This window comes from Scomber japonicus, chromosome 16 (assembly GCF_027409825.1).
Source record: "Scomber japonicus isolate fScoJap1 chromosome 16, fScoJap1.pri, whole genome shotgun sequence".
In the NCBI taxonomy this organism is placed as follows: Eukaryota; Metazoa; Chordata; class Actinopteri; order Scombriformes; family Scombridae; genus Scomber; species Scomber japonicus.
In genome coordinates, this window is record NC_070593.1 from 9270362 (window position 1) to 9294834 (window position 24473).

Consider the following 24473-nt stretch of genomic DNA (forward strand, 5'->3'; position numbering starts at 1 on the left):
CTTTTCAGACAAGGTTTTGGAAACCACAGACACAGTAGCATTTGCTCCAACAGTTAGGGACTTTGCTTTATTGCCAGTGGTGGGAGAAGATCTTAGCTCATTTGTTCAAATAAAAGTATCAATACCTAAATTCTACTTAAGCACAGAAGAATTATAAGTTAAATGTACTTACTCGTGTGATATATTAAATACATTTAACAAAGTACAATCTTTAGTATTGCATGTCTCAATGCATAAGTAGCATGGTAGTGTTTTAGCTGCCTGAAGTGGAGCCAGATTGAACGGCTTTATTAGGGTCACAAGATAAATCTGAGATGTCTTGAGATGATAGATTGGATAAAAAGGGACTACATTTTAAATTTTGATTTATTTGTCAGAACTTTTCTTTGATCTTTGGCAGTTTTGTGAAATATTAGAGGGTTTTATCTCTTTGGGCCTCAAACAGTTACTTATTTAAGACCATGTGAGATGAAACAACAATATCTAGAACAACTGATAGACATCTGAAACATGACAGAGACAAAAATACACACTGGTTTTATGTAAGGCACTACGAGCCAAAACATTTGGTAACTACTTTAATATGTAACAATGCAGTAATTTATTGGCTTTACATTATGTTATTTGATGAACGAAATGAATCTGTAATGTAAATAAAGCTGTCAAATAAGTGTAGTAAAGTGGAAGTATAAAGTAGCATAAAATGAAAAGACTCAAGTACAGTACAAGTACCTAAAAATTGCACATAAGTAAATGTACTTAGTTACAATCCACCACTGTTTATTGCCACTGATCCAAGAATGTCTGGAAATCACAGCTCAACCTGAACAATCCTGATTGCATGACAATAGTGTCAAAATCCTGCACAGAAATTATCTGGGTCATTCCTATGTTCCCACAGCCCTATGTTCCCTCATTTCTAAGAAATTGTCCTAAAGGATTTTCCACCAAATTAGGCCGAGTACAAGTACACATTCTAGCTGTATACCACTTACGTACTTGTGCATGCATGTTACAGAAAGCACAATTTAATTTGAAGGTAATTTATATGATTTGTTTTTTTGAGGGACAGTGCATATTCATGAACATCTACATGAGATGTGAGGACGCTAGATTATAGCTACTAGCTGACTGTCATGAAGACACAGTGATCTTTGTCCATTGGCCACCAAAATCTAATCAATTCATTGTTGAGTCCAAGTGGATGTTAGTACCAAATTTGGAGCAATTCTGTCAAGGTGCTCATAAGATATCATGCCAATGAGAATGGGCGGGATGAACATACTGTACAGTACATTCATACAAACAACCCAAAACATAATGCCTCTGACCACGGCTCACTGGCAGAGGATGATCATTTTTCTATGCTTTTTTTTCCATCTATGAAAATGTTTGGAAGACAGATTAAATTCTTTATGTTATTATTAAACTGTGGGAACACAGGGCTGTGGGGACACGCTCACAGATGATCTCACACCTGCAGATTAAAATGGTCTGGACTACATAAGAAAAGCACTAGCATGGTTATGGTCAGGATGGCACACATTGCTATGTTAGCACTGCTTTTTACCTTCCTGCAGTAATACTGACAACTTGAAAACACAGGATATCACAGCAGGGATCACAGATTTTAAAGGCTCTGAGGATATATCTGCCATGGATTCAGAAACCTTGTTCAATGCAAGAAAATTATATTTAACAAAATGAACATTGGACACACGAGGACATACAGGCGTGTAAGTGGCAAATTAAAGCGAAAACCTGAATCAATGATTGGAGAAGCATCAAGTTAAGATGCTTCCATACAGAACAGAGGGGTGACTGAACGATTTGATGAGAATGAAAATGATGCGAATCACATGCTGTGGCCTTCACAGTCACCAGATCTTAATCCAGTTCTACACCTAAGAGAGATTGTGGAGCAAAGTGTTGAACAGAGCTCTCCACCATCATCATGAAAGCACTAAATAAGGGAGTAGCCTTTTGGAAAAATGGTGTTCATTCCCCAAGTAGAGTTCCAGAGACGTTCTTCTTGGTTTGTGGTGACTCAACACCTTACTAAGACACTCTTAAGCCACACTAGTGACGTGGACCTGGGAATGGTAATGTTGGTATTCTCAGTCTGCCACTTTGGTCCAGACTGTGCTATCCCAACAACCCCTGGAAGGATTGACATTAAAATCTAAACAAGTATTACTGGCCCCCATAGAATGAAGCCTGCTGACTTTAATGGTCTGATGTTTCCTGTAATGCCAGATTGCCATGATTTGCTGCACACAGTCACATCCTCCTCAGGATGAATTGTAATAACTTTGCTGATCTCTTAAATTTTAAATTGTCCAATACTTAAATTTATGACCACATACCTGCATAACTAGTGGCTTTGTTAGGTACTAATTAGAAAATGTCAGAAGGCCAACCTGGTAACCTAAGATAGTGAACATAGTTACATAGTTACATTATACCTGCTCACTATGTTATTTTGTCATTGTGAGTGTGGTAGCATGCTAGCATTTAGCTCCAAGCACCGCTGTGCCAATGTGCAGCTTCACAGAGCCACTGGTAATGACTCTAATTCTTCTTCTTTTAAATTGTTAGCCATCTCTATGTAAGAATCTCTCTTATACGCCATGATTGGATTTGAAACATTATAGCAGTGTCTTAATTCAATATATTTTTACGATACAGTAAAGAGTTGTGTATAATGCGCCTTACACTTTGATATTCTATTTAATTATGAATATCATACGAGTTCATAAAAGCACATGAATAACATTTGAATCAATTCAGTTTTGCCTGATTCATTGAAGAGCCACACATGATGTCAGAAACGGGACACATCATGTCAGCTTAACAACAGCAGCATTTGTTCCTTAACTTCAGTAAAGGATAAATTAATAAAACAGAAATATTAATAGTTGATCCCTACATAATCAAGAATCTGAGTCTAAGTCAATTTTAATGAAAGGTCAAGCTTTGCCTTGTCTACTTCTTGAGAAAGTCTTGGGAGCATATACAACCTGAGAGACGAAGAAGAGACGAGTCAGACTACTTTGTGTTTGCTTGGCCCGCTCATGATATTCTGCCCACATGTCTCAGCTAAATCTCCAAATTACATTAAGTCTGTTTTGCCCCAGAGTTACATTCAACCAGTCAGTTGATTTTCATTTTCAAGAAAAACGTCTTGCTTGACTTAAAAAAAAAAACTTTAATATTTTCCATAAGCTTTCATACTGTTGTGATTTAATTTTATGACTATTAAAGAGGATCATTGGTAAATCAGGAAATATACCTACATACTATACTTTATTAGGATGACAACAATTACAAGACTGACACAGTATACAGTATGACCTCTTATATATCAAGTATGCTATCTGTGAGAATGCATTTGGCAGCTTTTTTGTTTTTTTCTGTCAATTTATAAAACATTAATGTCCAAAGAGATTTGCTCCAAACCTTCATTTCCACGGATATCTTTGTGCTTTTTAGCAAACTTGATATTATCTGTTTTTGATTAACAGCTCTTTTTGAAATATTCTAATTCTGAATGTAGAAATTATAGTACCATGTTGGCACATTATAAAGAGCTGTGAGTAATGGCTTTTAGTGACAATAGTTATTATACTACAAAAGTTTCCACAACCACTGGCAGTCACTTATCCTTTTTATTTGGTGATAATGCATAAATAAATGTTCATGGGTTTGAGGCTTTGTGGTCAAATATCAAATAATTTCACATAATTTCAGTTTCATTTGTCAATCTGCAATATCAAGTTGTCTGCAGCTCTTTTCCAGAAATAAGTGGTCAGAAGAATTAAGTAATTTATTTACCATTAATTAAGTTAATAATTCCAAACTTATAAACCATTTTTTATAAGGAAGTGGTACCAAAATATTTTTAAATAGAAAACACGCTCTGTTTTTGGCCATCTGTAATCAGCAATTAGAGTTTTTTTCCCCCTTAAAACTTGTGCAGATGATTTTAATTTTAACAACACATTGCTTCACTGTAATTTGTGCTACCAAAGAATTTGCTCACATCCATGTGTGTTGCTTTAAAAACAATCAAAAGCATTGTTCTTCTATCATGATATGTTAAAGATGTATATCAGAACTGCAGCACCATCCAAGAAGACAGCTGTGCACTTTCTTCACCATGTGGACAGCTGATGTTCATTATATTTGGTGACCCATCAGATTCTGCATCCTGTCCTAATATTCTTACCCTATTAACCATCTCGTTCCTCCTGCCTAAACCTAACTAACACTGCAGGTCACAGAATCTGATGGGTCACTAAATACACACTGCATACCACAGACAGCAGTTACATAAACAAATTAATCCAAGAGGTGGTGACTTATTCCCGTGAGACTGACCAAGATCCGGCAGCAGCAGCAGCCAGTTTTCAGTGTCATGAGCTGACATGACAGACCTGTAATGAAATTAGCTCACTCATTTGTCAGATGGCTTTAACCTCCACCTTACAAAGTTCAAGTTCATGTAACACACTGACCTGAACAGGTTTAAGATGCTGATTAAAGCAAAATGTTTGTATAAAATTAACAAAAACTGCATAATATGTTAATTGTCTATATGATCAAGATGGTTTCTTTATGCATTTTAAATTATGCAGTTTTAAAAATCATATTAACTGAATCTCTGGATCACAACTTTGCATTTGTCCCCTGTAAGGCAACTGTGGAGTCTGTTTATGGAAAATTAAGACTATTTTGAAAACAAATGGTCAGAAATAATGAATTTCATTTGACAAATCTGCAAACTATTAGGAGTTTGCAATCGAGCTCTCTAGTTTGAAATAATCTTGCATCAATGTGCAACAAAGTAAGTCATCATTATCTGATGTTTTATTTCTGCATCCTGCTTCAGATGAACGATTTAAATGTTGTTGTTGTTTTTCTTGTGTAACTTCAAACTGAACTGCCCCCTGATGACACCATACATCGGTGCAGGTTCATGCTTGCTTGTTGCTGGGACATTTGCTTCAGTCAACTGAGGACAGGCTGTGTTTTCTCTGCAGTTATTTTTTTTTCTTTTTTTTGATGCAGAGAGAGGCGTGCCGGGCCGGGCCGGGCCGGGCCAGACTCATAGGCTTCATGTGATCCTGCAGGGAGGTGTTTGGCTAAAAAAGACTTTTCAAGATTCATGCTGCACCATTTGAGATCCGACCGTCCCATCGCGCTCTCACGGAGCTACCGGGCTGCGATTCGTGCACATTTGGGATATTTCCATCACTTGGTGAGGCTCATTCCGGAAAGTGAATCGCTGCAGTTCCGATAATGGGAGACACTCAGTCTGCACAACGGGAGGGCAAGAAGGATGCAGCGGCTGAGGAGGAGAGCGGAGTGGATGATGCTCAGCCTGAGCAGCATATTGAAGAGAAGGTATCATCTCATTTCCCCACAGATTCAGATTGTTGACATGCTGCTAACAAATAACACCATGCTTACCATCTTCATTATGATTTGTCCGTTTTATGTACACATTAAGGATTTCCAGTAACTGCAGTAACAGCTTATTCAGTATAAAGTCTCTAAACACTGTCAAGACAAGCCAGTCAGTTTTTCTCGTCATAAAAATGCTGAGGCTGAACTCTGTTGTTGTTTGTCAGGACAGTGCAGATGCTGCTTGCCAACATATCCATTAACCCTAACATAAAGAGAAAGTCCTTGTCATATTTGACTATTTTTTGCCACTGATAGTGTCTTCTAATGGATGACAATGCTTTTTCAGCTTTCTAAGAGAAAGCAACTATTTATTAAATTATCTTCCTGCTGAGTGCAGGTGCACAGTGAATGCATTACCACCATCCTATTAATACACAAGTGAAGCTGTTGCTCATGTGTTATAGCTTAGAGACTGTAGGCTACATACCTCTTGACTTTAGTTTTGGTAGTTTTTTGGTTTTAGTCTAATAAGAGCTGCTATTGCTCATCTGAGGACCTTGTTGTTGTGCATGTTGCAATGGTTTGCATTATATGAATAAGAAAACAGCATGGAGGAATAATAACATTTCACTCCAAGAGGAAAATAAGAAAAGCTCAAGGGAGGGATTGAATTTCGCCTTTGGTGCACTCAGCAAAAGGCAACATTGATTATTTGTGTACAACATGATCACTGGGTCATGCTGAGAAGGAAGTCAATTCGACAGCATTGTCCCATGAGAAAGAGGAGTGCTGTTGTCTTATGAGCTGTAATTATTTAAATTGTGCTCATTTAATGGTACATTTGACCTCTGTTTCAGGTGATTTGACTGATGTGATTTAATGAGTTTAATGATAGAATAAGGGGCAAAACATTCTGTTAAAAGTCTCCAAAAAACTCAAAAAGGAAAAAAATACCCTAATTTAATAACTTAATTTGTTATTTCCAAAAATCTACTCTGTTTTTCACCAAATTATGATTACTGTAAAACTAATCCGACTAATCCGGCTAATCTAAAAGCCCAAACTATTTTAGGTCACTCTTATTTGCAGCGCTAGTTCAGTTTAGTCCTCAAAAACTTGGATGTCTTTTCTGAGTTTAGGGTTAGGTATGATCCATTTTAGTAGCACTTTTTTTTAGGTCTGGATGACTGAAAACAAAGACATGCCTGTCCACAGCCCCTAATTTAGGCGAGGTGCGTGCATGTACAACGGTGAATAATTGTTGACTGGGAAAATCAGGGCACTGCCAACCATAATCATATTATGACCTTTCATCTTTGGGCCTACGAGTCATGTTTCATTTTAGAAATGCTGCTATTTTTATCTTTATATCTAAGTCGTTAAAGCCAAGTCCTAGTCATCTTGTCGTCAAATTAGACCTCATAATTACACATTAAAATTAAGAGAAGGCCCCTACAAGCCACCCAACAATGAAGTAAAGAATAAATCATGGGCCATCTAAACTGAATGGGTTTTACGGGTGCAGTTAATACATAACAACTATACAACTACAGTATTAATGTCTAACAGTGGTTTTAACAGGTGCACAATTCCATTACCATAACAGCCATAGTATATTTATAGCTGTTAATTCAGTGTGTTATTTCACACTAGTTTAACGAGTAGTGTGTGTTCCTTGTTCCCTAACCCCTGCTCAGACTTTCCCGACTAATCTGGCTCACGGATTTGAAATTGGGACAATTAGAGGTTGTTAAACTGTAAAGCTACCATCACACCCAACGGATAGTGACTAGATTGTATTGTTTGTTTACAGTGTGCTGAGGCTGTAGGACTTTGGAGCCCACACTTAATCAAGGAATGAACTTCTTTGTCTGCTTTCATAGAAGCTCAAATTGTGATGGATTTGTTCATGGTACAAACTGAGAATGGTTTCCCATATATTTTTCTTCTAACTAAAACCAGTGCTTACATAGTCACGACCACAAACTAAAGAAAATGTTTAAAAACTACTGTTGAACAAAAGAAAGTGGTTTGATTTCAGCTCACATATAATCTAATCTTTGCCACAAGAGCAAAGGCACATTGTACATTCTATGTTTTGTGCTTTGTTTCAGCCTCTCAAAAACAATGGGCAGATCTCCGAGATCAACGAAAAGGCAGAAGACTCGATAGCAGAAGTTAATGGTTACTGTGGGGATGAGTTTGCTGCAGAGGGTGGGTATTCATAATCTGTGTATTAGTCCATATTGATAGATAATTTCACAAGACACATAACTTGATGGAGTACAGCTGCTGCAGTTTCATTGTTGTCATCAGATTCTTTGTACAGTTCCTGCAATCCAAGTGATTTTATATTGTTTCTTTTCTGGTTTAGCTGCCCCCTGTCAAAATGAAGATGTTTCAGAAACAGAAAAGTCACTTAAAGAGACAGAAACACCATCAGAAAATGTCAACATTATTGAGAATGAATCACCTAATGATGCTGATGCTAACGAAGAAGTAACCATGGAAATGACAGACATGGAGGCAAAGCAGAATGACATCAATGAAGGTTTTAGGAAATTCTTCAGTAACATTGGTTTGAAATTGACAGTAAAGAGAGGTTCAGGAGAAAAAAGTGATGCAACAGATGTGCCTGTTGAGAGCAACGCGGAAGAATCAACAGGTGATGTCGAGGACATTGCTACTGAAGCCAAAAGTGAAAGTGATGAACAGAATACTGATATGAACATTGCACAGGAGACTAATGATAATGATTCAACATGTCCTACCTTGACATATGTTACATCCCATGACGTTCTGGAAGATGCAGAAGAAAAAGCAACAGAAGCCAAAGAGGAAGTGTCATCTGATATTGCAGATACAGCTACAAGTTCACCTGAATCTGAAGATGAAAAAACAAACCAGGATGCAACACCTGAAGAACCAAATACCACATCTTCACCTAGTCCTGACCCAGATGTGGTTGTATCTCCAATTAAAAGGTTTTTTACAACTGGAATCTTTTCTGGATTACGGAAAAAGAAGAAGACTGCAGAAGATGAGACAACTGAGAAAGAACTGGTGGACATGGGGAAAAAGGAGTCTGTAGATGCGACAGAGGATAAAAAAGAGATTAGTCTAGGTGTTGAGGCAGCGGCAGTTGAGACAGAAAATAAAGAAAACTTGCCAGCGGCACCAGCTCAGCCCGAAATTGGAGAAAATGAGCTAGAAGAGAAATTGCCTCCTGCAGATTCATCAACTGCAATTGTCAGTGAGCCTGAAATTCTGAATTCTCAAGAGAAGGACAAAGTTCAAGCTAGTCCTCTAAAAAGGCTCCTGTCAGGGTCTAGTTTAAAGAAACTCTCCAAAAAGCAGAGAAGCAGGACATCAAGTGATGCAAAACTGTCTGACTCTGGAGAACACGTTTCAGATCATGTCCTGTCATCTACCGAGTCAGCAGAGCACCAGAAAGATGAAAGTCTGGTACAACCCTGTGCAGAGGCAGTAGGAGAGGAGGATGGTGCATGGGCCTCCTTCAAAAAACTTGTGACTCCGAAAAAGCGTATGAAGAAGTCCTCCTTGAGCAGTGAAGACACACCAATACCAGCCTCAGAGGAGCCAAAGCCAAGTGAAGGAGAGCAAATATCAGATCATAGCACAGAAGAGAGCAAAAAAAGGAAAGATTCGTCTGTTTCATGGGAAGCTGTTTTGTGTGGATCTGGCAGAAGAAGGAGCCGGAAAACATCAGACTCTGAGGACGAAACACCTCAAATTGAGAAGGACGATGCAAAGCAAGGTCCTGAATCGCCTTTAGAAAGTTCCAATGAGGTTGATGAGATTTTAGTCTCATCCCCCAAAGAAGCAGGAAGTCCTTCAGAGGGTGATGGAGGGTCAACATGGAAATCATTTAAAAAACTTATCACTCCCAAAAGGAAAGGCAAGAATGAGGAAGAAAGCAAAGATAATATTCAGTCTGATGGTGAAGTTGCTCAAGATGAATCCTCTTACCGAAAAAAGAGAAAGTCTGCCGAAAAGCAAGACCAAGTGTCTTCGGATGAGGCTGATAAGGACGTAGCTTCAGGTGATGAGGACTCTGAGACACCAGCTGTGGTTCCATTGTCAGAGTTTGATACAGTTGAGACAGATGTTGTCGTACAAACACAGACAGATGTAAAAAGTCATGTACCCAAAGAAGCAGACAATGAACTCAAGCAAGACCTCATTTATGAGATGGCTGAGCCTGTCCTACCCTGTGATGATCTGCAGACTGAAGGAAAGAAAGTCCAAGACAATGATGATGCTTTAGAAGATCAGGCACCTACAACCTCTGCCACAAATGAAGAAGAAGATGATGACCTTAAATCAATCAGTAAACATCAACAACTCAGTGATATCCCAGAGGAGGGTGTAATTACAGAGACCATGGGCACACCAGCTTCAGTAACTGAAGAGTTAGCTAGAGACGACACTATAGCAGAGGACTTGATAGAAATCACGTCAGAGGCCATTACTGCACCAGAGCCTGTAGACACTACCCTGGCAGATGAAACTGAGATGATCTCTGCAGTTTCCCAGCTATCAGAGTCTTCTAAAACATCTGGCAACACCACACCGGTCCCAGCAGAGTATGACATCAAGGAAACAGAGGCACTTCTCCACCAGGTTGTGGAAACCATCACCACAACGTCAGATGTGGTCCCAGTGTGTTTAGATGAATTGAGCCCAGAAAGAATAGTTGGTTCTGTCTTGCATCAAGTATTTGAAACATTTGAAACAGAGGAGCCCAAACTCCTGGAAATACATAGAAAATCAAGTGCAAGTGCCATAAACACAGGTCTAAATGTGAAAGAACTGGAAGCAGTTAATAACTTTGAAGCAACAGCTCAAACGGAGTGCATATCTGAAATCACTGAAGCTGTTTCTACAGAAATTGTACCTGAGATTCACACTGAGGGGTTTGACAAGGCTGATATTGATGTAGATGAAGTTCATGAGGTCAACATTTCACAGCCAGACCTAATAGTTGGCACACATGAAACTGAAATAGAGCCAAAAATGGACTCCCAAGAAGCCGACTCAGCTGCTACAGAAGTGGAAGAAACTAAGGATGAAGCTATTGAGCAGGAACTACAGTTGGAAACAAAAGATGAAATTGTACAGAGTATCACTAATCAAGCTGAAGCTGAGGTTGATTCAGCTGTTGTGGTGGAGGAATTACAGGCTTTACCAGCTTTAAAAGAAGGTAGTGATCAAACACTTGAAAATGAAGTAACATCAGAGGACATTACAACTGTCGAAACAGCAACAGAGGAAACCAAAGAGGAAACAGCACCTCTCACTGGAGTCAGTGTTGAGCCAGTAGATCTATCAAAAGCTGAACACGAAGAACCAGTAGAAGTAGAGGCTGTAGACGCATCAAAATTCGACTCAGAAGATGTTAGTGTCGAATCACTTATAAAGGAAGAAAAATCAGAGGACATTTCAGCAGAAGAAGCAGTTATAGAAGAACCAAAAGAGGCAACTGAAGCCAGTGTTGAGTCAGAAGTCGTGCAAGTGGAAGCTGCCAAAACTGAACACGACCAAGAACAAGAACTCTCACCATGTGATGTAAAAGATACTACGACTGAAACAGAAACTGAGGCAGAAGCTCCAACGTCTGAACAAGAAGTTACAGAAAGTGTTGAAGAGGGTAGCGCTCAGGAACTTGAAGAACAAACATTGTTAGGAGAAGAAATTCCCAAACCAGAAACAGAGGATGTCATTGCTTCAGAGGAAATTGTGAATGAAGATGTGGAAAAACTGGATCAGTCATTAGAGATAAACCAGGAGCAGCAAACTCAGGACACCACTGATGACGTCCCCCGAGATGTTCAGGTTGAGGAGGAAGACCAAACCCCTGAAGCTGTAGATCAGTTACAAACAATAACAGCTGTTCATGTGTCTGCTGTTAATGAGGAAACAAGTACTGCTCAGGTCCTGGAAAAGACAGTGAATTCTGAGGAACCTCCACTACCTTGTGTGGATATTCCTGCAGTTACAGAGGAAGACAAACATGAGGTGCTTATTAGTGAAGTGCAAGAAAGTGTTGAGGGAGAAAAAGAAGGTGAACTTCCAGCAGCTGAGATGAAGACTGTTGATGTTGAACATGCAGCAGTGGCAGAAGTAAGCACATGTGATGTTAATGATGTCTCAGCTGCAACACCTGATGTTTTGATCGAGCAAAAATCAGAAATTGATGAACCGTTACTTGACACAGTGGCAAATGAGCAAGAGTTCAAGGACCAAATTGAGACTGCAACACCATTAGTGAAAGATGACGATGACGCACCTGAGACAGCACAAGAAGGCAGTATGGTTGTGATGATGCACGTGCCATCGGTAGAACTTGAGGACAACCACAGTATTCAAGTGGAGGTGGTCGATGTCAATATCAAATCAGCTGATGCAAATGTGGACACAGTGCTGGAGGTAGTGGTGTCAGAAGACAAAGAAATTATAGAAGTTTGTCATGAAACAGTGAATAAAGTAGAGGATCTCTCTGCCATTTCAGAGATTGAAGAAGAACAAAATAATGAGGAAATCAAGGCGACCATTCAAGAAGTTATTCAACATGTGAAGGAGAAGCCTGAATCTGTAGACGTTCTTTCCAGTGTTCAGAATGAAGATGTCAACGTGGAGCAAGAAGTTATAAAACAGCCAAATGATGCAACAGTCGAAAGTGTAATAAGTGAAGTGGATGATCAAAAAGAGATGGACGGGAGTACTGCAATATCAAGTGAGAGACAAGAAGAAGGGCTTGTTATCACAGGTGATACCTCTGCAATTACGACTGAGCAACAAGTGTCTGAAGATATCATACAAACACTTGATATTCCAGGAGGTTCAGATGTATGTATACAATCTCACAAGAAGGATTTGGAGGAAACTAAAGCTGAACTTCAAAAATCAGAAGTAGCCGTCAAAGCAGAAGACGCAAAAAGCTCATCAGAGGATTTAGCTATCAAGACAGTCAATGAAGACACCATGGAAGGACCGCAGATTTCCCAAAGACAGATTGCCACACTTAGTAATACTGGATTAGTAGTCCCTCAAAACACTGGAATAATCTCATCAATAGGCAATGTGGAGTCCCCCTCCAGCCTTTCGTTAGAATTCAAACTTAACATACAGTTTGGGCAGACAAAGGCACCCGTTTCCCCACCACCTACGACGGAGAGAGCTGAACCCGTCAAACAGACAGACGTGTCAGAGGTCGGAGTTCAGGCAGTAGAGGAAGTAGAACCCATAAGGCAAACAAATCCAGTTGAGAACCACAAACAGACAGAACTAACTGAGACTGCTACTCAGGCAACAGAAATCACAGGAACAGCAGAAACCTTAGATTCAGCAGAGATCACAAATCCTCCAGTCCTGTTGGATGTTGGCACCCAAGCAATGGAAAAAGTTGAACCAGTGGAAGAAAACAAATCAGCAGAGAGTGTAATACCCAACGTCCAGGTATCGGAAACAACAGAAACAATAAGGAAAACAGAGGAAGTTTGTGACCAAGAAGTAAAAGCAGAGGAACCTGTTAAACAAATAGAGGAGGAATCTGAACAGGATGTGTGGATGGATGCCGAGGAAAACATTGAAGAGGAAACAGAGGTGTCCCCTCTTGAGGGATCCCCGGAACGTGAAACAGACGGTGACCAAGAAGAAAAGGCAGAACTCGAACATGAGTTTGAAATGCCTCCTAGTTCCAATACGGAGGCAGAAGAAAGTCAACAAGTAATGCAAAAAACAGAAGGAACATGTGAAGTTGAGAGTGAAGGTGAAGATTTTGCTGTTGCACTGGAGGATCCTGAAACTGCAACTGTAAGCAACGCCACGGTGGAGTGGGATTAAATCCCCCCTGACTTCAGTGAACAACCATTGGTAAGCTTTTACATGCTTTCTTATTTTAGTGTCAAATAACTATTTAACAATTTTTGTGAGTATGATTCTTTAATCCTATTTATGAAAATATCCTAATATTATCCTGCTACACTTCTTTCTTTCTAGGTTGGACAATCAAAAAGGAAGCCATTCAAGTTTTAAGAATGTTCAAAAAGCCATTATAGATAAGGACTGACTGTGGTTGAGGAAAACTACAGGAAACAGCATTTTGCTGCAGTTATTTGACATGATGTTCAACCAAAAATATTACAAGAATTACTGGTGAAAGGAGTTTTTTAGATTTATTTTATTAACGTCATTACAAAGTGTGTGATTAACGAAAGAGATCTGGCAGAGGCATACATTGTGAACGTTTTCATCTTCTCAGGGGGCATGCAATGTGATTTTAGGGGTGTAACACTGAACTTGGTGAATTTAATCAGCTGTTTGATGTGTAGTCCAATTTTGATTGCTAATCATATCAGGTCTTTTCAAACATATGTCATGTTTCTTCATAAAAATCAAACTCACTCTGCTTTTGAACGTACATCTCTAAGATGTTTTTATGGTAAAATGTTTGAAAGTGTTCGAAAAGTCAGCTTTTTCAGAAATCTGTGTGACTCAGACACAAAACAAACATTTCTCTTGACACACTTATAGTATATATGTAGATATTTCACAACTTTAACTATCATCCATGTTCATTAACTGTTCTATCAGTCATTATTTGTTTAATTAAGTCACTTAAATACATTGTATTATTCCTATGGGATCTATGCAAGTAAACCATTACAGACCAGAGCATAATGAAAGATATATAGTATTACTGTATATTACTTTGTACATTATGACACAGTACAGTACATTTTAATGCTTATATAGGCAGAGTTGTACTCATTTTAAAACTAAAGCAATTTCTACTGTGACCAGTTTTAAAACAAGAGCATGAAAAGAATGTTTGACTGGCATGGCATTGTTTCTAAAAATATTAATTTTCACTATATTTTTGATTTGTACTATGCAAATACTGCAGTTCAAAGTAATCTTAAAACAAGTATTTATCTTTAATATAGTTATAATATGCAGAGCCTTAAATGTAAACAAACATGGCAGCTTTACGCATCCTTGTTGTATTTCCCTGTTGTTTGTTCACTGAGCTCTAGTTTTGTTACAGCTGAGAGAAAAAATAAGGTTGCAAGATTTGTGTTGGGTTAGGGTTAGTTTGTTTTCCTTTGGACATTTACTGACTTTGATGGAAAATTCCTGCTGATCTGAAATAATGTCATCTTAACTAATGACTAAATAGGCATAAACCTGAGTTACCTGTGTTTATATATATATTTACATATACATTTCATTAATAAAATATTTTATTTGAGCAAATGAATACTTTCTTTCTTGTCTGTGTTCATAGCGACGGTTGTTGTAATCATAGGTATTGATTTATATATCATATTTTCTGTGTAAACACATAACAGGCAAACAATTCAAACACAAATGCTTTATTGGATCATCGACAACACAGCGCTCACAGTTGGGAGTTCTTGGACTTGATGAGTTTGGATAAATTTGTGCCTCTCATGGTTTTTCTTTTTCTACTGCTTGTGTTGAATCATAAGAATGATACCACATGTTGAGTCCCTCAGGCTCCAAATACATCTTTTAAAAACAGCATCTTACATACTTAACAAGATTCGTAGACTTTTCCACATGATGTAAAAATTAAATTATAGTTCTTGAGCACATAACTTCAGCAAACAAGACAAAAAGCCACTGTCAGCTGATGCCAACAGTTTAAAAAGTCCCAGATACACTTTTTCAAGTAGCAAATGTATGTAAAAACCTGACTAACTATCATCTTTCAAAGAAATTGTGACCAGGAAATGTACTTTATGTTGTTGAAAGGGAGGAAGTATACTGTACAACATGAACAGTAAGACATTCAAAATGGTTTGGGTCCACGTGATGATTTCAGTTCATCGTCAGGTATTACTGACAGAGTACCTTTGTATGGTGCAGCATTCTTCTTATGTAGTTTCTACTGTTGTTTTTGGATTTGTGCAGCATTGTGTGCAGTTTAGAAGATCATTCTTCCAAGTTCAAACAAAACCTACAATGAAAAGAGAGCAACAGATTATTAATATCATTTCCTTGAGTATTTTAAAAGGTATATAAACCTTTTCACTGCAGACATTTTAAGTTGAAGTTATCTCAAAGAACTTTTCACACAGAGCAGATCTAGATTGTACTCATTAACTAACAGAGACCCAACACTGCCCCCATGAGTAAGTACTTGGTGACGATGGTAAGGAAAACTCCCCGTTTAATGGGAAGAAACCTCGAGTAAAAAGAGAAAAATCTTGTCAAACAAGGAAAAGCACAGGTGGAATAAATGATGGTTGCATTCAACAGGACCCCAGCTGTCCAAAACCTCACCTGAGAGAGGCACACAAATGCTGAATTATCCTATAATTAAATGACAGATGGGCTGATACAGTTGCTGCAATAGCTGCAGAGCGCTTGCAAAGTGCAGAGTCCAGATTTGATCTGATTAAGAAAACTTTTGATTCAAAACATCATCGTTCTTTCACTTTCAAAATAAAAAAAAAAGGTTTGATCTCTCTCTTACTTCAATAGTAATGAGGATGACTATCATCCATTCCAGCCTCAAGCTGTGCTTCTCACTCAGGTGGCTCCTCATCAGGTCTGTCAACTGTGTGCAATGTTCCAGCTTCTCATTCATGACCTAAAACAGAGAAAAATAATAAAAACAGAGGAAGCTTGTGACCATGAAGCAAAAGCAAAATAACCAGTTAAACAAACAGAGGAGGAATCTGAACAGGATGTGTGGATGGATGCCAAGGAAAACATTGAAGAGGAAACAGATACAAATAATTTTAAGCATCCTGAGCAAATATAACATCAGAAATAAGATGAAAGGTGTATATTTTAACATTTGGTTTCATTACGTTGACCCTGCGGTTGATGCTGAGAAACTGGCAGGTCTTGTCGTAGAGTTTTTCCAGATTTTCTCGGTCCCAGTAAAAATCAGGTGTCATGAGAAGGTCTGACCTCAAGTTGATACAGTGTCTGTGAGAGGAGGATGTAAAAACAAACAGAAATGTTAAAAATCACACTACAGGAAAATAGCTCTTGTTAATACAGTGTCCTTCACATCAGAGTCACCATCTGAGATTCCAGGCTGATTTACAGTTATAATAAGAAGTTTTTGGCTTGCTGTTAAAACTTTGAACAAACATACTGAATACTTACAGAGGCCTCTCAGAGAAGTGCTATTTAGAGAAAACTGAATTTACCTTAACGTGAAAAGCTCTCCTATCTTCCGCATAACTTCTGCAGAGGACAACTTAACTCTTCTGCCAGACTTCAGTGTCTGAGGAGAAATAAATAAATTAGGACATTAGGAAAAGCACTTATGTTGAAGAACTGATAAATCTCATCAGCATGACCTGCTGTACAGACAGACAAGCATTACAGATAATCAATTATTCATAATTTCTTGCTACTTCCTGGTAAGTGTTGACTGTACCTCTGGAATTGATTGAATTGACTCTACAAAGTTGTCTAATGAGACCTCCCATATTGCCAGCTTCACTGGAAAAGGAAGGAAAAGGTTTAAAAAAAGATCAGTGGACAGCCTGAATAAAATGTTAATGACTTATAGTTCAAATGTAGGTTCTCACCTGACAAACATAATGCGTTTGAAAATGCAAATTTCTCCAAAACAGCTTCATGTTCATCAATGTTGTCACTCAAAATAAAGTTGCCACGTTCAAGCTTTGTATTTCCCCTAAAAGGAAGAAATGATTCAAATTTAAAATAAAGATAGAGAGCGTCTGGAGGTACAAATAAACAAAAAGAAAAGAAAAGTGGACATCAGCATACTCTGAAACAGCGTAGTTGATTTCTTCATTTTCCCAGTGCACTAACGCTACTTCATAAGGTTGGATCTCATGCTGTTCCAATACTCTCAGCACCTTTTTCATCTGTAAAGACCGTGAAAAAAGTGAATGTGTCAAAAGGAGTATGCTACAGTTGAGAAGTAGACAAAAATGATAATTAATTAAATAATATACTCTAATAAATGTTTGTATATAAACACAGATACCAGAAGTAGTAGGTTGGAAATTTGTTTACCGTTTTCTCCTCGACATTCCAGAAAACTACAGATCCTTCCCTGAAATTTCACATTGGGAAAATCAGTCCATGACTCACCACAAACAGCTGTAACATCTTACAAAAAGACTATTACAAAGTCAAAGATATACGTTTTCCAATACTAGTGTCAATGTAATATAGCGAGTTTCTGTAGCAATCACAAATAAATAATTAAGTCATATAAACATGGCTTACTATAACTTCCTTTTTTTTTAATCTAACAAAATAAAAACTCTCAGTGCATCAGTATTCAATAAAGCACAATCTAAACATTATATTAAGTTATTATTTTGATCAGGAAATATTTGATTGAAGAATAGGTACAGTTTCCAGGTTTGATACACAGCCCTGCCTATAACCAATTCAAATCATTGCATATTAAATATTACTTCCTCAAACATTGGAGAGTGTATCATCAAGACTTTCTTTCTACCTGAAGAAGAACATAAGAGCATTGTCTTCTGGTTTTGCAGTCATGTCTGTGCTTATCACAAGGATGTTTGAAGCATCTGAAATAAAATAAAATAAATAAATAAATAAAATTGTTCCAAGCATCACATTAAATTCCCTCAAAAGTTGTAATTTATAAATAATTTTCATACCTCTTGGCAAAGCTATCTCATTGAAGCCGTGGCTAATCAAGTCATGGCAAAGTGTTGGCAAGTGATACTGGTCTGCTGTTGCATAGGCGATACATTGCATCATATCCTACAGAGAAAAGACACACCCTAATTAATAACTGACTCAAACACTAACATGTATAAATATTAAAAGTATCAATAACTCATCTGATGACTGAAGGCTGCATCACCTTGCCCTCATCCACGGCAGGCTGATTGGCTCTGGAGGGTTGCTTTGTTCTTGGTCCTTTGGGAACTCTTTTCCCAGCAGGCACTGAGACTGGTTTTAAAGTTTTTAATACAGGCTTTATGAGGTCTGACGTATACAGACGCTTCTGTCCACTTTTTGTCAGCATCCCAGAGTCAATAAACAAGGTGCTGCTGAGACTCTTAAATCCACCAAACGCAGGCAGAGCATGTCTTATATTCTTCTGCTGTTGATGATGAAAAGTATTTAAATAACAGGTCCTTGGAGAGGTTTGTGCTGAACCAGACCAGTCTGAGTGAGTCCTGGGCTTGTATTCATACTGGTGTGGTTGTGTAGACTGGGAGAGACAGGAAGAGGCAAAGATGCAGACTGGTTTCCTCTCCAGTGGCAGCTGAGCTCCCAGTCTGGACCACAGCGTCCGCAGAAGCATCTTTCCACAGACTGCAACAAACACAGCTGCAACAATGAGTTCATTTATTGATTAGTCCACTGACAGATAATTCATTACCAACTATTTAGATAATTATTAAGTGTTTTGTCATTTTTAAAGAAAAAAGGCCAAAATGATCTTACTCTAACTAACCTCAAAGATATTAGCTTGCCTCTTGGACTTTGAGAAACTGTTTTTTTTTTTTGTTTTTTTTGTTTTTTACCATTTTATGGCAGGTTATAGACCAAAACTCGGTCGATTAATCAATAAAAATAAGTAACAGTTAAATCAATAATGAAAACAATCGATAGTTACAACCCTTGACACAAACACAGGTGTACAGACAGGAGTTGCATCATTAAATATGAAGCATCCCAATTTCACATCACAAGCTTTCTGTAAACAAAATAATTATTTGCAAATGACACTATAACTAAAATCTTCAATATGAGCCATCGCAAATGAATAATATTAATAATAACTGAGAAACACACACAGTAATGTACCTGGAGGTGCTGGTTAACTTCATATGGATACACAGCAGTGAGCAGTGAGCATTGTGCAGATACAGATCCATAGACAGATCACAGTGTTGGTATAATATGTGATTGCTGGCCGTCAGCTGACTTACCTGCACGTGAACAAAGGAGCGATGTTAAACAAGCCGATGATGAAACGACTGAAGGCGTCAGAAAGACAAAATGTAGCTACATGACCAGCTGCATGTATGACAGTCCAAGCCAAGGAGGTGTGTTAGTACTTCCTGTTTGGGATGATGACGAAATTGGTCGTGTTATGTGGATATCAAAGCCCTGAGCTTTGACTCACAGGCACAACGTTACTGCGAGGCTGTATGGGCACTAACTAAATGAATATATATTAAAATAAAAATAGAAATACAGAAATCAATAATGAATATATTCAGAAATCCATAAATAAATCAATGAAAACAATTAATAAAATAGAAATACAGAAACACATGTAGAAATTCCTAAAAAACATATTTATATAAGTACATTAATAAATGTAGAAATGCATAAATAAGTTGCCTAAATAAAAACAGATTATTTATGACATTATTACAAAGACATTAACTTAATTATGTCATTTTTCATGACCATGCAATAAATAAATGATCATTATTAGCTAAGTATTTATTTCTTAATCTATCTATCTATTTATTTATTTATACTTACCTCCATAAATTTGGGACCAAGTGTAAGAATATTGTTATATCTCAAATAGGCTACATGAATCCTTCTAGGACTTTTATTGGTCATCTCCAGCTGAAGGTTACTTTATTGAGGAATTTGTAAGTGTTATTTAAATTCTAAAGTGAGAGGAAGTCATATATTTAGTTAATTTACATGGTCTGTCAATGTGAGTGACCAAACAAGGTAAGGTGATCCAGAGGTAGCCTTATTACACGGCAAAAGGCACAATCCTGCATTTAAAAAATCCTGGGATGAAACAATTGACTAATTATATTCCCCGTAAAACAAGAATGAACAATTTTAGCCACTGTCATGGTGAAGTTTGCAGAAAGCGAAAACACTACCTGACAGTCTTAACTCTGGGCAAAACCCCCACACATACTGTTGACCTTCACATCTGTGTTAAACTTGTTTTGGGCCCTTTCTGTTATTTTTATACATTTACTTGACCTAAATTAGCTCTTTACTGTTACATTAAGTACATTTTAAACTATACGTAAGTAGAACATTTCATTGGCCATTAAAGGAAATGTATTTCTCTTATAGACAAAGTCCCTGGATATCTGAAGTTCTCAGCTACAGCGCCCCACCTGGTGGAGCCTGGTATAGCCTGTGTTTGCTGTTGCCAGGAAACTTCTTAAAATACAGACAAGTCCCTACTGTGTATATCCACTCACCCTGCTACATTCCTAATAATGGAAGTAATGGAAAACCATGAAGAGGTATGCTTCCCAAAAGAAAACAATTTGACCTTAATCTATTTTTTGTTAAGTTGCACATAATTGTGGTAATTTATTAATCAGACTTTACTTTGTTAGCTTACAAAAGTATGTTCTTAATGGTCATATTCATAAAAGCTGAAGTCATTTTTATTATTATCTCAATAGGTGGACCAGTCTAACGAGAGGGAGAGGCTGAGGATGAGAATTGCTGTTTTGGAGGAGAGTGTGAAGTCCAGTGAGGTGGACTGTAAAGCCAGCAGAGAGATGGTGATGAGGCTGGTGGCAGAGCTGGACCGAGAGAGGAGGAAGGCTGCCAGCGGTGCAGCAGCAGTTGATTCACTCAAAGTGGTAATCACCCAACTTTTAAACTCTCCTGATTTAAAGTTTACACTCAACTTAGAGTTAGGGTTAGGCAGGACTCTGTAATTAGACATATTAGACAACATTTTGTAGTCTGACTCTTCATGATGTCTCTGCTCCCTTTCAGGAGTTAGATGGCCTGGTGTTGGGAAAGAAGAGTGTAGAGATGGAGATGCAGACACAGGCAGAGAGACTTGAAGCAAGCAAGCGAGTCATAGAAGCAGCCAGGAGAGAATCACACTGTTTGGAGAAACAGGTGGAGGAGCTTGAGAGAAAGCTCCAAACAAGTCAAGGAGAGAGCCAGGCAGCTGAGGAGAAACTACAGAAGTTCCTGAAGAAGGTTGCATCCCTGCTGCAGGGAGAGTCTGAGGACATCATCCCACCCAAAGAGAAAGATATCTTACACCAACTGGATAACCTCTGCAATAAGGTGAGGATTGAGAGTAGGGGATTTGGCTCAACTTTGTATATTTCCAAGATGCATGGAGCAGAACCACTTGCTGAAGTGTCTTGATTTTGGGAACTTTTTAGACTTGTGACCTTTATATTATTTTTTATATGTATTGAGTTTTGGACCTATAAATCAAATTATAAAAAAAAAATACAGTCTAATTCATGTGGTGGCTCTTTAAACATGCACTCATTACTTTAAAGAGTAATATTTTCTATGGCAAGCCATTTTCTTGTATTTATAAACCATTATGTATGTTAGCAGTGATTATTTTGTTTATTATTTTACATTGTCTGCATTTATCCTTGCATTACATTTTTGGGTTTCCATCTCTCAAAGAAGCAGTCCTAACCTAAGATAAACACTAGTGTCCTAAGTATAATTCTTCTAAGTGGCCTTTGTGGCTGCTCTGGCTCTGCAGACGATGTCAGAGATGGAGGTGAGGCTTTGTCATGCCTCCGAAGAGCTGAGTGAACGGACGGAGCTCCAGCACAGCGCACTACAGAGGGCTCGGCTTGCAGAGCAGCAGGTCCAGGACCTGAGGGAGAGACTGCAAGGTCTGGAGACAGAGCTGTTGACAGCAGACATGCATCGAGAGGGGATGCAACACAATAATCAGCACGTAAGTGATGTACATCAGTATGAATGCTACTGAGCCATTATAACAAAATTGAACAGGTAATACATTAATAATTGTAAAAGACTAGAAAGCAATCTCATAGACATTGGTTAAATGTAAAATAATTGAATTCATCCTTAATCCAGCAGCATATATGTTTAGTTTTAATTATTAATGATCACGTTTTTCTAAAGTATGAAGAGTTCCTGGAGCAGCTGTCAGAAATGATGAAGGTTGACAGTATTGCTGTGGATCTGGGCTTCGACATGAGGCTAAAACTCATCCTGTCCAGGGCAGAACAGCTTATCAAGCACGAAGGAACTTCTTTGGTGGAAAGCAAAACTCTGACCTACAGCCTGCAGCGAAAGGTAGTCGACACATAACTATTGTGGTGGGAATTTGTGTGCAATAAAATTCTATCAATGATATCTTTAGATGTTAAAATGGCTTCAAACAATCAATCACATGTGCAGTAAGTGGAATCTGATCATCCATAGATCTTAAACATGCAGTAAATGTAATTGTGTTGGCATAAGGGATGCACCTGTAATTAAACTATTCTTGTTCCTTACAGTTAAAGTCACAGAAAGACCAGCTAGAAAGCAAAGGACTCCACATACAGCTGCTGAGGAAGAAGGTTTCAGAGCTGGAGGAGGAGAGGAGGTGCAGATCAGCGTTGGCGGTGGAACGAGATGACGCTCATCTGGAGGCCAGACGGTTACTGAAGAAACTAGAGCGTGTTCAAGGCGAGCTGAAGACCACCAAGCTGTCCAACACTGAACTCAAGGCCCAGCTCTCCCACACCAATGAGCTCAAGGTAGAGGGGAGAGGGTTTCGGACCCGAATTCCATCCAGAGGCATTTTTACCTCATAATATTTGGTGTGTTTGTGTTCATGTTTGTGTATGTCTGAGTGGGATGAAGGGGACTGTAATTGTGAATTAGTTATGTTAAGCAGCTTGGCTTTGACATCAAACATGTATATTTAACCAATTATCAGAGTATTACAGAGCAAACATAAACTCCTAGATAAAGTCACTGTTATTTCATTAAACGCCAACATCCGCTCGGGTCTCTGCTGTGTCCAACGTGCCAAGTTGAAAGTGGTGGAACAGAGTCAGAGCATGCAGGAGCAGAAAAAGAAGCTGGATCAGCTGCTGGAGGGAAAAACCAAGACGGAGAGGAAGCTGAACACACTGAGCTCAGACCTGCAGAGTCAAGAGAAGAAGAACAAAGAGGACCAGCAGCAACTCAGCACCCTCAGACAGAGCATGGCTCACCTGTCTGAGAGGGAGAGAGAGGTATATTGTTGATATGTTCTGCAACATCTCATCCTTTTGGAGTGAAAGTAGAAAGTTAATTTTGCACTTTAACAAAAAATATTCTCAACTAATGGTCCAACGTACTTCATTTCTGTCATTTCCAAAGCTTTCAACTCCATCTTGTGGCTTATCTCAGCAGTAATTATAACAACATTGTCTGCTGAGGAAGGCCATGAGATGCAGTTGAAAGCTTTGTTGGACCATGCATTTAGATCTAGATGTGTCTTTTTTATTAAGCTGCTGAATAGTGCAACAATAAGACAAGAGTGAACCTTCCCAAATGTATTTTAAATGGTGTTTTTACTTTATATAACAATACTGAATTGAATATGTTTGTATAAATATTGAATGATTTTTTCCCATTTGTTTAACTTTTGATTTAGAGCAAACTTATAATTACATTTAAATAAAGAACTAAAAGTAACTCCTCCATTCACATATGATAAACCTTAAAGGGCAACAGAGAACCCTAAAACCTTATATTCAAATGTTTGGAAGACTCATATTTCATTTTGGATAACTTGGATTTTGCAGTTCATACCAAATTTAGATTTTTCTTTTCTTTTTTGGTTTTCATTATTCAGCTGTTCAATTTCCGGACGGTAGTTTCCCAGATGCTGGGTTTGGATGCCACAGCCTTGGATCTCCCAAATCATGAAATCATCAAATTACTGGAGACTCTTCTTCACGCTCATCACCATCATCACCTTCACCATCATGTAGAAATGCCCTGGCACTGTCCTACTCACCAAAGGCCTCATCTCAACCAAATCCAGGATCTGCCTGACAGTGCCTACTTGGATGTTTCTGCTTCCAGGTCTCACAAGACGCAGGACACAGCTCACCATCATGAAGTCTAGAACTATATATTATACTTACACCAAAGTGCACTTGAAATGTTGGAGGTATTAATTGTAGTCCAGAAATAAAGATAGCCATGACCTTGCATAGTATGAAATGATCAATCAAAAAGTATTTGTCATCAAATGAGGCTGAGTATAAATTTGATTCACCAATAATTCACTGAACAAAATATTAAAATGT

General features: G+C 38.3%; 3 protein-coding genes across 4 annotated transcripts; 2 read left to right on the forward strand and 1 right to left on the reverse strand.

Moving 5' to 3' along the window:
* Positions 1-5301: 5301 nt before the first annotated feature.
* akap12a (A kinase (PRKA) anchor protein 12a) lies at positions 5302-13275 on the forward strand. Its single transcript, XM_053336271.1, has 3 exons — positions 5302-5406; positions 7524-7623; positions 7784-13275. Exons 1-3 carry the CDS (start codon positions 5302-5304, stop codon positions 13273-13275), a joined length of 5697 nt encoding a protein of 1898 aa, XP_053192246.1.
* A 1194-nt stretch (positions 13276-14469) lies between these two features.
* rmnd1 (required for meiotic nuclear division 1 homolog) lies at positions 14470-19482 on the reverse strand. 2 transcript variants are annotated; one of them, XM_053335653.1, is made up of 12 exons: positions 19374-19482; positions 18296-18753; positions 18087-18192; positions 17918-17993; positions 17464-17503; positions 17212-17312; positions 17010-17116; positions 16856-16920; positions 16623-16699; positions 16275-16395; positions 15935-16051; positions 14470-15415 (listed from the first exon to the last, which is right to left on the reverse strand). In XM_053335653.1, exons 2-12 carry the CDS (start codon positions 18740-18742, stop codon positions 15383-15385), a joined length of 1290 nt encoding a protein of 429 aa, XP_053191628.1. In that variant the 5' UTR covers positions 18743-18753; positions 19374-19482; the 3' UTR covers positions 14470-15382. The 2 variants fall into 2 exon arrangements, with proteins under 2 accessions (XP_053191628.1, XP_053191627.1); XM_053335652.1 differs by having other exon boundaries at positions 18296-18768; positions 19374-19476.
* A 1169-nt stretch (positions 19483-20651) lies between these two features.
* Positions 20652-24321, forward strand: ccdc170 (coiled-coil domain containing 170). The gene is made up of 8 exons (XM_053336136.1): positions 20652-20678; positions 20844-21026; positions 21166-21468; positions 21911-22111; positions 22303-22476; positions 22683-22925; positions 23205-23408; positions 24014-24321. The coding sequence occupies exons 1-8, from the start codon at positions 20652-20654 to the stop codon at positions 24287-24289; spliced, it is 1611 nt and encodes a 536-aa protein (XP_053192111.1). The 3' UTR covers positions 24290-24321.
* The last annotated feature ends 152 nt before the right edge of the window (positions 24322-24473 follow it).

Coding starts and splice junctions, on each gene's coding strand:
- akap12a (XM_053336271.1), top strand. CDS start 5,302: ATGGGAGACACTCAGTCTGCACAACGGGAGGGCAAGAAGGATGCAGCG. Junction 5,407..7,523: donor AGCAGCATATTGAAGAGAAG/GTATCATCTCAT, acceptor GCTTTGTTTCAG/CCTCTCAAAAACAATGGGCA. Junction 7,624..7,783: donor GGATGAGTTTGCTGCAGAGG/GTGGGTATTCAT, acceptor TTTCTGGTTTAG/CTGCCCCCTGTCAAAATGAA.
- rmnd1 (XM_053335653.1), bottom strand. CDS start 18,742: ATGCTTCTGCGGACGCTGTGGTCCAGACTGGGAGCTCAGCTGCCACTG. Junction 16,396..16,622: donor GGAGAGCTTTTCACGTTAAG/GTAAATTCAGTT, acceptor CTCCTCTCACAG/ACACTGTATCAACTTGAGGT. Junction 16,052..16,274: donor GCATCAACCGCAGGGTCAAC/GTAATGAAACCA, acceptor TCTCTGTTTTAG/GTCATGAATGAGAAGCTGGA.
- ccdc170 (XM_053336136.1), top strand. CDS start 20,652: ATGGAAGTAATGGAAAACCATGAAGAG. Junction 21,027..21,165: donor CAGTTGATTCACTCAAAGTG/GTAATCACCCAA, acceptor GCTCCCTTTCAG/GAGTTAGATGGCCTGGTGTT. Junction 22,926..23,204: donor CCCACACCAATGAGCTCAAG/GTAGAGGGGAGA, acceptor CAACGTGCCAAG/TTGAAAGTGGTGGAACAGAG.